This window comes from Mixophyes fleayi, chromosome 6 (assembly GCF_038048845.1).
Source record: "Mixophyes fleayi isolate aMixFle1 chromosome 6, aMixFle1.hap1, whole genome shotgun sequence".
NCBI classification, from domain to species: Eukaryota; Metazoa; Chordata; class Amphibia; order Anura; family Limnodynastidae; genus Mixophyes; species Mixophyes fleayi.
In genome coordinates this window covers 173,843,362-173,855,279 of record NC_134407.1, presented here as the reverse complement: position 1 = coordinate 173,855,279, position 11,918 = coordinate 173,843,362, and the positions used below count along the sequence as shown (strand labels likewise).

The 11,918-nt window shown below is 42.6% G+C and overlaps 1 protein-coding gene across 1 annotated transcript; it reads right to left on the bottom strand.

Moving 5' to 3' along the window:
* Positions 1-1,768: 1,768 nt before the first annotated feature.
* Positions 1,769-4,909, bottom strand: FZD2 (frizzled class receptor 2). The gene has a single exon (XM_075177313.1). The coding sequence runs from the start codon at positions 4,394-4,396 to the stop codon at positions 2,738-2,740; it is 1,659 nt and encodes a 552-aa protein (XP_075033414.1). The 5' UTR covers positions 4,397-4,909; the 3' UTR covers positions 1,769-2,737.
* Positions 4,910-11,918: the final 7,009 nt, after the last annotated feature.

Below are 11,918 nucleotides of genomic sequence, written 5' to 3'. Positions count from 1 at the left end.
TCCTGTATTTATGAGCGATTACAACATGCCACTTCTCTGGTCTCAGTATTGGCTGTCATTATACGTGTATGGGTAATTGTAGAGTACTACTTTTCTGATTCTATGGCAGCGATGTTCCTTATTTTTTATTGGTAGTACGGTAAAAATTAACGCTTATTGTTGCTCACACCTCTATCGGGTGTGAGCAAAAATGAGTGAGATTTCTGCGAAAAAAAATCTGCGCCGTTCCGTAAACACCGCCATGGATTTTTCTCAATTGAATCTGCCCTTATAAGCCATACTTATACACTGCGATACATATCAGGCTTCCTGTAATGACCTTTACTGAAGAACACTTCAGTGAGCCTGTAAAAGTCTAAAATGTCTGATAACAGAAAAATGGCTCAAGATTAACAAGGTTAAATACAATGTGAAACATCGAAATTTATGTCATGCTAAAACAGCACTTAAATATACATTTATTAATGTTTCAAGATGACTTTTTGCTTTTGGATCAAATTTCATTTTAGGTTTACTGGTCCTTTAACCTACTGCTCTCCAGCTGTTGTTAAATTACACTTCCTATGATTCTCTGTAATCTTTTGCCTACTGTCAATCAACCACAAAATTCCTCACCCCTCAGTGATGTCTCTAGTTTCCAGTGAATAGGCTTCTTTCTTATAATATGGGTTCAACCCTGCCGCTTTTACTGTCTGTGGGTGAGGGCATTTTAATGATAACTCTTACAGGAAGCTGTGGAATAAAGGAAAGTAAACCACCTTAATAAATAGGAAGGGGTTAGTAAAATCCCACAAGTATTATACCATTAATATATGAAAGTGTTTTAAATTGCTTTACTGATTTTTCCTTAAGTCAAAAAAGCAAGGTCAAACAAGAGATTTAGAATGCCAAGTGTTTCCGACTAGCAACCTGCGAAGTTCTAAAGTGATGATATGTTCTGTCAGTGTAACATTAAAGTGAGGAACACCGGTCAGAAAACCACAGCTTTCTAAATTGCTCATCTGACCTTTCGCATCACAACCACTGACATATGACAACCAATAAATGGTGGAGAACCAGCCAAAACCAAAAATATAAAGTATGTTTTAAGGTCCTGAAACCTATAGCAACTATATTGACTTTCATTAGTACAACTTAAACTAGACTCAAATCAAATATCTATTTGGTTAGATACACTTTTGAGACAGGCATTATAAGGTTATTACATTATTTGGCCCATGTCTTTATTTATAAGAGCAATATCTCCCAGCAGTCCTCTATCACTGATATGTAATAAGTTTAAGATGTCCTTATTCTAGGAGAATATAAATCTATTGAATAACAAAGCTTTATTTTTCTTCAGAAAAAATGCTGGTATAGATGAGACTTAGGGGTAAATTTTATCAAGCTGCAGGTTTGAAAAAGTGGAGATGTTGCCTATAGCAACCAATCAGATTTGAGCTGTCATTTTGTTGAATGTAGTAAATAAATTAGAACTAGAATCTGATTGGCTGCTATAGGCAATATTTTCACTTTTTCAGACCTGCAGCTTGATAAAATTACCCATTAGAAAACCTGTGGTCCTCCAGCTCTTCTGAAACCATACATCCTAGAATGGGCTGGCAGGATGTGCTGGGACGTGTAGTTCCACCACAGCTGAAGAACAGCAGATTCCAGATGCCCGATGCATACAGACCCTATCCATTTTCAGATTTAGTGGCCATTTAATTCTTTTTTTTCTGTAATGTTACAAAACCTATCATAGCATAACGACAAAAGCACCAAAAGATTTTCTTGCTGTTCTTAACAAAAATATTTTTTTTTCCATTTTTAATTTGAAAATTAATAAAAATCAACATATATTTAAAAACAAATCAATGTGTATTCAGGATTTAGAGAAGGCTGGTAAAGGTTGAAGTCCCTTGAATGTATGCAGGTTCTACAGGTTTCTTCAGAGCATAGGTTGTGACAAATTAATCTCCAGTTTGGGCACACACATATATAAGTTTTCAACAATTGTTCAATCTGTACCATTATCACTTGTATAGTCAATATTTTGTTTCCAGCCAACTCCTATCATCTAAGGGTGTAAAGATGTGTTGTCCTGTTTCAGATCATCCCTCACAAACAAGCAAATAAAAAAATCAATGCTGGTGGTAATTCATGCACAGAATGGGGAATTAAAGAATAAAACCCAATCTCCCCCCAAGAAATCCAGTTTTGTCTTGCTGACAGAAACTACAGCAGCAACAGAATGATATGTCTTAAGATGTTGAGATTCTGACACACACAAACACACACTTAGATGATCTCCAAGTTCTTTGGTTGGCTTACATGAAATGAGAAACTAGTACAAATTTCCCTATGTAGCGAAGCAACAACAACAAAAATATAAAAAATACTGTTTATGTAGTATCCAGGAAGAGCCAAAACAGACTGTAGTCTAAATATCTCCAATTATTCAAACGGCACAGTCAAGTCAATGAAATAGTTGGAGAAAGAAGAGAAGGGTCCTTTTTCCATGGAATTTTCCTGCGTCTCTCCAATTTTTAACCCCATATTTTAAATAGAAATATATAATTTACAAAAATTCTATTTACAGTCTTAATTACAACTCCAGAAAGATGTGCCTGAAGGTATCATATGGAGATCCGCACTGACAGCATAGAGTGACAAGGATTTGGAGAAAAAAAAAAAAAGAGAGAGAAAATGCTTAGTCTACGTTTGATTACAGGTCCCATTATGAGGCTGTAATTCCTCACACAGTTGTCTCTCCATGTTTGCTGTTGGTAAGCCTGGTGTAAAACTTTCTCCATGAGTGAAGGGTTTTGCCTGACCATATCCAAAAACCAGAAGTGATGCCAACAATGAGGGTCATGAGGTACTTAATCATGTAGACTGTAAAGTCTGGTGTCATACGAGGGGTGTATTGCAAGGGGCAAGGAATAGCTAGGCTCTTGCAATTCTGACTGACCCAGCTACGTTCCCAGTGCTCCCTGAAGGCCTGCTCATAGAAGTAACAGGCAATGACAATTGTGGCGGGTACAGTGTATAGAACACTGAAGACACCAATCCGCACCATCAGGCGTTCCAGCTTCTCAGTCTTTGTGCCATCATGCTTCATGATGGTCCTAATTCTGAAGAGGGATACAAAACCAGCAAGGAGAAATGAGGTTCCAATGAAGAGGTAGACAAAGAGAGGAGCCAGCACAAAGCCCCTCAGGGGATCAATACTATTTAGTCCTACAAAGCAAACTCCACTGAGGAGATCTCCATCGATCTGTCCCATGGCCAGGATAGTAATGGTCTTCACAGCTGGTACTGCCCATGCTGCCAGATGGAAGTACTGTGAGTTTGCTTCTATTGCTTCATGCCCCCACTTCATGCCAGCTGCCAGGAACCAGGTTAAAGATAGAATGACCCACCAGATGGAGCTAGCCATACTGAAGAAGTAAAGCATCATAAAAAGGATAGTGCACCCTTCCTTTTTGGTACCCTGTACAACAGTTTTGTAGCCATCCTCTGAGAACCCCTCATTGCAAACAACTTTATCTCCAAGCACAAAGCCTGCAATGTAGGCCACAGACACCATGGTATAGCATCCAGATAAGAAAATTATGGGCCTTTCAGGATAACGAAACCTCTGCATGTCAACTAAATAAGTGGTCACTGTGAAGAAAGTTGAGGCACAGCAAAGTACAGACCAAATAAGAATCCAAACCCGGGCAAAACGGATCTCATCTTGACTGAAGAACATGAAACCATCATTCTTAGAAGGTTCACATGGAGCAGCACAGTCCTTCTCTCCTAAAAACCTGTAGTTCAGATAGGTGGGTACCTTCAGCACCCGAGGGCAATGGAAGGGACGATCAGGTGTGGCATAGATTGCTGGTTCAGGGGTACCATGTTGTGGTGGTCTAGTGGTTATTGGACCTCCATCTTCTGAGTGGTTTTGCCCAACACAAATCTGCTCTGCACCATGACGAGGAAAGTTCTCACATCTTAACCTCTCAGGCCATTGAAAGCCAAATTTGTTCATGAGGGCCTCACACCCATGCCTTGCACGCTCACAAATAGATCGGCAGGGAGGGATGGCTTGCTCCAACACTGTGCAAACTGGGGCGTACATTGAACACAGAAAGAAACGCAGTTCTGAAGAACACTGAACCTTTACTAATGGGTAGAACTGGTGGACCTCCAGGCCAGCATCTTCCTGGTTGGTGTGCCCCAAAAGGTTGGGCATTATGGTCTGATTATAGGCAATGTCTGTACACAGAGGAATGGAGATGGGCTGACAGAAGCCATGCTCAGGCACTGAGATGCCTTTTTCACCATGAAGTTGGGCAGTAGCCAGTAGGCATATAGCAAGAAATGAGCACAGGAATTGGGGAAGGGTGGCTGTACGCACACCCTGCATGGTTGGTGCAGTGGGAAAGTACTGTACTTAATCACCTGTTCCGTTGGATCAAGTCAATGGACTGGTCTTGAACCTCACGTAGACGCCGTTGTTTTGCAGATTTCACGACAGGTCTACTTTAAGTCCAGTTGTCGATGGAACGTTATCGATTCCGTCCACTGTGTTCAGATGCTTATCGGGATCACAGCTTAGCTTGTGCTTCCCCAGTTCCCCTCCTCTCAGTACTATAGATACGGTGTTCCCTGTATCACCTCCCTTCTTGGGTCAGTTGGTCCCGGACTAGTTTCTTACTTTTCTGAATGCTGCCACGAGTTACTTCTTTCCACTCAGTGAATACATGTAGTATCGCCACTTTCGCAACAAGCTGCTACGGTCCGGTTGTCTTAGAGCTGGTTATCGCAGCTCTGCTTCCTCCGGTTCTGATTCGGATCACTTTCTCTTTGTGCTCCGCTTCTCCAGCCACTTCTGAACAATCCGTTTCAAGGCACCCTCTGTCCCGGGACCGGATCCTTCTCTCCACTCAAAACTAAGGGGCCGCCTTGAAACCGTCCTCACCCCCCTCTTGTCATGTCCCAAAACCCTTCCCCAAAAATCCCACTTCTCCAATCAGATGGTAGCATTTTAGTCTGGAAGGGGGGGCTACCCACCACTCTGGATAATCAGCAGCATGTCTATAGGATCAGGGAACTTAGTCTCCGACCCTACCCCCATCCCATAAAGTGCTAGTAACCCTGTATCCTATTACTCTGCCGCACAAATATGAATCACTACCCTACACAATACACGTACTTGAATGAAACACAACTTTTATGTTAAAACAAACGCAATTTCGCTAAAGTACAAAGTGCACTTCACTAATTTATTTTAGAACCCACACACCGGACTGCCACCCTTCATGCATCCAAACCCTAACACTGTTGTAGTTTAAGTAGGATGATCGGCGTTAATTCACAGATCCTTAATCCCATCCTATTACACACTCAATTTCCGAACAACTAGATCCAACACCCTCTGATTGTCAAAATGAACTAAATTGGTGGATCTGCATTTTGTATTTATGTGTTTACTTATTTGAACTTTCACTCTGCCGTTTCTACACCTACCCAGCACTAAAAAGAGGTCTGTCTGCACAGGCTGATAAAGAGTCTATTTATTGAGCTATTGAAATCGATGTTCAAGTAGTTTTTCCAGTAAGAAGGAGTTGAATCGTTTCCATAAAAATGTTTGGTGCATCTATTAAGTTGTTGATTTTGTTTTTTGGGTGTGTCTTCTTTTTTTCACTATTTCTAAAATGCCTCTAAAAATAATCTGCTTTTTATAATGCCACAATGCACGGTTGTCAGTTGTTAGTACATTTATGACAGATAATAAAAAGTAAGTTATTTTTTGCCAATCAGTAATGAAATAAAAATATATTTCGATCAGTGAAAATATGACATCCAGCACTATCTACTAAACTATGAGATGCACAGTTAGTGAATATTGTCCCACCAGATATTTTTGTAATGCATAGGAAATCTGTAGTTTTTTTCTCAATGGTGGCCACTGTTTGGCGGTAACTAACTCTCTGTATTGTTGCTTATCACACTGATACCCATAGATTGTAAGCTTGCGTGCAGCGCCCTCTTACCTCTCTGTCTGTATGTACTACCCAATATTGTTTTATTAATGTTTGTTCCTAATTGTAAAGCGCTACGAAATTTGCTGGTGCTATGTAAATAAATGTTGATGATCATACAGAATGCTGCAATTTATCTTCCTGCTCCTGCTTGGCGAGACTGGGAAACATTCTCTCTTCTGTGACATAGAATGGGGTTTTGCCAACAGCCTTACGCTAACTGTCCACTTCCTAGTATCTATTGCACATGTGCCAGTGAACATCCACACGTGCACATCGATGAGAAGCTGTAAGCTCCTTCTTCCCTGATTTCTATGTTTTGTCGCGGGGTTTAAGATTACTAACTCCATCCTGAGATGACGATAGGTTTTAAATGGTAGCAGCGAAAATTCAAGCTTTTCACTGCTTGATGAATTGAGTCCTTTCAACGTCCACATAAAGATATATTGGTACAGTGTTAACCGGCATAAAATAGTTTAAGGCTGGAGAAATCTCTGATTGTTCCTTAGTTATCCCTTTCTTTAACTACACAAAGTGCTGCGATAGCCATTCCCTGGGAAAACAGACATTTTCTTTGGATTTTTAACTGATCTGTGCTTAATAAACGGTGTCTGTAAAAACTGTGTTTTTGTCCGTAAACCCTTATAACAGGTGAGTACAAATATTTTGAAGGGTTATCAAACCTGCTGAAATGTATATAGCAAAAATAGATGGCTGCACATAAACAACAAACTATACATTTTCAGGAGTCTAACTTGCAATAAACAGCCAATATCTTATTTGCTATGTTATAAAGCCCATGTTTATTAAAGTATAAATGTCACTTGAACATCCTGGAGGCAGACATATTGTGGGCTGAACTAATAATAACTGTCTGTGTGTGTGTATGTTAGGGAATTTAGACTGTAAGCCCCAATGGGGCAGGGACTGATGTGAGTGAGTTCTCTGTACAGCGCTGCGGAATTAGTGGCGCTATATAAATAAATGATGATGAATATTTGGCCTATGATTTCACCAAGACCTATGGAAATCACTGACTCATGAAGCACATAAGCATGCTTGCCAACTTTTCACTAATTGCCTATGGGATATCACGGAGAGGAGGTAAGGTCTGAGGATGGAGGGGGCTTTGCATGGTGAATCGTGTCATTTTGGCCCCGTCCTCGCGACATGCTGAAGCAATCGCATAATTTTGCCATGGGGGATGGGACAAAATGATACCATTCGCCATGAACCGTGTCACTTCAGTAGGAAGTGGTAAAGATGCAGTAGAATGGCCGGCTCTTCCGGGAGTGAGGGAGACCTACCTAGAATTAGAGTCTCCCTGACTCCATGGTAGAGCGGGCAAGTATGAATAAAGGTCCTAATGAATTAATATGCAGCATTCTCTCGAATATAGAATTTAAAGAGCGAGCCAACATTTTATTTTTATGCAGCAACTGCACTTTGACTGGAGTCACCTTTGCCCTTTTGGATCAATCACTGAAATATAAGGCCAGCGCAGTGTAAGGTTTCTATAAGCAAAATAATAACGCAGAAGTCCTTCTAGGTATTGTAATTATATACTTGGTACAGGGCAATCTTCATGCTGTTAAGTTCCTCAAATACTTTGTCCTAAGATCACCAAAAACAGTTTATAGCATTCCAACGCTTCTTGAGAAAAAAAAAAAAAGGCTGTCACTGCTTTCAAGAGGCTAGTTTCTTTATTGTGTGAGAAACATGACAACTACTTTGTATTTCCAGGATTTGTGTAACCCAAGTATTGACACTACTGCTGAGAAGCATGGCGTTAGATGACTGAAACACAACTATAAAAAAAATGAAAAAAGTATATGTTGAGTATATCACACATCAAAAACATAGGGGTCAAGAAAACAGTTTTGTGCCCAAAATGAAACCATCAATGCCACTTTCCTTCATACTAATTGGACCTGTTACCTACACATAATAGAGGCATCTATTTTCTGGGTGTGAACCAGCATTCAGCCTATTCATGTGTTAGGAATGAGTGGCATTGTTGAGGTTTGAGCTACAATGTGCCTCATGCCTCAGTGATTTCATTAGTTCCTAGTGCTCATGCATATTGAGTATGCCCACAAAATGTCTGCTTTAACCGTGTGAAGTAACAGGTCCACTTTAATAACTTTAAGTTCTGATTGGCAGTTGTATTGCCTCTGTAGCTGGCCATGCATACAGATTCGGTTATCTAAACCAGTGCTCTGCAACCGGTGCCGGTGTGCTACGAGATGTTGCTAAGTGCGCTGTGGCAGCGCAATGCCTCTAACAGGAGAAAAAGCACAAGATCCTCTCTCCCACGTATGTTCCTTTCCTAACTTCCCCTCCCACTGTACCCAGAAGTCCTGCCCTCCTCCCTGCGTATCCTTACCCTAGGTATGGAGCTAGCACTTCCCTTTTCCTGTAACTTGCAGTGGTTATCCCGTTATGGTGACATATAACTTTCTCTCTTTTAACCACTGATCTCCACCATCTCTTCCCTACAGCAGTATCTTCCTTTCTCTCCCACAATACCGGTATACCGTCAGCACAATAATGGCCCCAAGCAGCGTCTCTCTCTGTCCCCGGGCTTAAAATGCTAGCTGTTCGGAACAGGGACGTCTGCAGTCACTTCCTATGGAACGTTTCATATTGTGCAATGGTTTGAAGCGGAAATTCTGGGAAGGGCTTAGTTGTGCCAAGGGTGAGAAAAGGTTGCAGAGCTCTGATCTAAGGGAAGTGTGGCCATCAGCCTAAACGAAGTTAAAATCACGTGGGTGAGTGAGTAGGTGTTTAGCCTATGGGCTGCTTCTATTTGTTAACCAATAAGGCAGAGGAGGGGGGTGGTCTAGTTTTATATAGGAGATGTTCTCCTGCATTTCCCCCTCTCTGCTTCCGGATTCCTCCCGCCCACCCGGCAGTTTTTAGGTTTTTGTACCTGTGGTTCTTCTAGGTGGGAGAGCAGTGCAGTCGGTAAGTTTGCATATGGTGCTTGGGTTATCTCGTCATAGGTCACTACTCCCCCTTTTGGATTGTGTTGTCATCACGTGTGTTGGGTCCAGTGAATGGGACTCTGGGCCAGTATGTTGAATATTTTACTGGCGGTTATAAGGGGGGTGTAGTCTTGCCGTTGGACAGATATTTCGCACCGGCCAATAGATAAGGTATTGTCCTGGGTTGGTGGTACAATGGTCTGACCTTTCCACCGTTATTGGTTTTGTGTTTGCTTACTGCCCTGCTCTCGTCCGCCTTTCAGCCCCTTTAGTTTAATATTAGCCATTTAATAAATAATATTTCATTCCAACGTTTATCTGGTGTCCGTGTCTTTATTGGTTTTTCTTATGGTATTATGGTAAACACTAAGAACTTCCACACTGTGCATTTTAACTAATATAGCATGGTACTGAGCCCCAACCATCATTTTAACCTATTAGAATCTGGCAGACAGTGTGTCTAACCAACTAAAGGAGCCAGGTAGAGAAAATCATTTACTTGTACTACATTTTTGATATGTAAAAAGGCGCCCGTTTGGCAAATACATTTCAAGGTGCACACTCACTTCTTCATCCTTAGAAATAATCCTATAAAAGGGGATTTGCCTTTTGTTGGTTTGTGTGTCCAGGGCTGCCATCAGTATCTATGGGGCCCATTACTATTTAATCTGGCAGCACCCCCCATGCCTTCCACTACGCTGTACCTGCCCCCTTTACTCTGTGGCGTACACATCCCCATTCCTCGTCACTATAAATGCCTCCCTTTCTTCATCACGGGACTGATTCATTAAGGATCTTAACTTGAGAAACTTCTTATTTCAGTCTCCTGGACAAAACCATGTTACAATGCAAGGGGTGCAAATTAGTATTCTCTTTTGCACATAAGTTTAATGCGGATTTTTTTTATGTAGCACACAAATACTTGATAGCTTATTTGTACACTGAAATTTAAAGTTCACATTATATGCTCCACTCTCCTCGTCATCACAGTACATGCCTCCCCCCTCCCTCATCACATTACATGCTCCACTCCCCCCTCAACACATTATATGCTCCACTCCCGCCCTTCATCGACTCCTCCCTCATCACAATATTTGCTCCACTCCCCCCCTCATCACAGTACATGCTCCACTCCCCCCCTCATCACATTACAAGCTCCACTCCCCCCTCATCACATTACATCATACTTGCCAACTCTCCCGGAATGTCCGGGAGACTCCCGCATTTTGCGAGAGTCTCCCGGACTCCCGGGCGAGTGTGGCAATCTCCCGAATTCTGCCCACTTCACTAGGAAGTGCCCACTTCCTAGTGAAGTGGGCAGAATTAGATCCCAAACGCCGCGATTCCCGATGAATCGCGGCGTTTAGCCCCGCCCCCCGCTGTCAAATGACGCAATTTGCGTCATGACGTCACAGGGGGCGGGGCCGAAATGACGCGATTTTGGCCGCCCCGCCCCCTCACGCCCCCTCCACTGGCTGGCTCCCGGAAGAGAGCTGAAGAAAGTAGGTAAGTATGCATTACATGCTCCACTCCCCCCTCATCACATTACATGCTCCACTTCCCCCCTCATCACATTACATGCTCCACTCCCCCCCTCATCACATTACAAGCTCCACTCCCCCCTCATCACATTACATGCTCCACTCCCCCCCTCATCACATTACAAGCTCCACTCCCCCCTCATCACATTACATGCTCCACTTCCCCCCTCATCACATTACATGCTCCACTCCCCCCTCATCACATTACATGCTCCACTCCCCCCCCATCACATTACATGCTCCACTCCCCCCCATCACATTACATGCTCCACTCCCCCCTCCCCTTCATCACATTTTATTCTCTACTCCCCCCTTCATCACATTATATGCTCCACTCCCGCCCTTCATCGACTCCCCCCTCATCACATTATTTGCTCCATTCCCCCCCTCATCACATTACATGTTCCACTCCCCCCTTCATCACATTACATGCTCTACTTCCACCCCATCATCACACTATATGGTCCCTTAGATTGTAAGCTTGCGAGCAGGGTTCTTTTACCTATTTGTCTGTATGTATTACCCAGTATTGTCTTATTAATGTTTGTTCCCAATTGTAAAGCGCTACGGAATTTGCTGGCGCTATATAAATAAATGTTGATGATGATGATGATATTGTCCACTCCCCCATCAGATTACATGCTCCATTTCCCCCATATCACAGTAAATACTATGCCCCCAATTCACTTACCTTGTGATGGGCACAATGCAGCAGCTCACAGTCACTGTCTGACTGGGAACGTGCTGCACAGTGATGAGTCACCGTGCCAAGCGCTCCCAGCCCATCTGTGTCTGGAAGCCACCGCATCGCGGAGGGGGACAGTAGACAGGCGGTTGGGATAGGAGCCTGGACAGACGGAAGGTTATGTCCGGGCCCCTTAGTCTGTCGGGGCCCCTCGCAGCCTTACTGGCTGTACCCCCCCTGATGGCGACACTGTGTGTGTGTGTGTCCACCTGAAAATGTGTACGGTGCAAACCGTATCTACGGAGTCTAACACTCAGAGGCTACTTTTTCATCATTTATAAAATACTGATCAATTTAGCTTAATTTATGTCTTACATTAGTCATGAAAATGAGTGGGCATTAGGACTGCATTGATTACTGCAAATTGGAATTGGAAGGTCAAAACTTTTTCCATAAAAATGTACCCGATCTCTGGCATCTCAGAGGGCTTCAAAAAATAAAGGGGAAAAAAAAGCTCCTAAATTCAGCTCCTCTGCCCCTTTATTTTATTTTAATAATATTGTCTGACAAAACAAAATCTAAATTTTGCTTGTTAGTGCATAAGGAGAATTACTCATGCTCCTAACCCAAACTCTGCAAGTAACACCCACAATCCATCCAGCTCTACTTGTTACAAGGTGAAAACTTTTGC

What these genes read in the sequence shown, in the direction of transcription:
- FZD2 (XM_075177313.1), bottom strand. Translation starts at nt 4,396, where the DNA reads ATGCAGGGTGTGCGTACAGCCACCCTTCCCCAATTCCTGTGCTCATTT.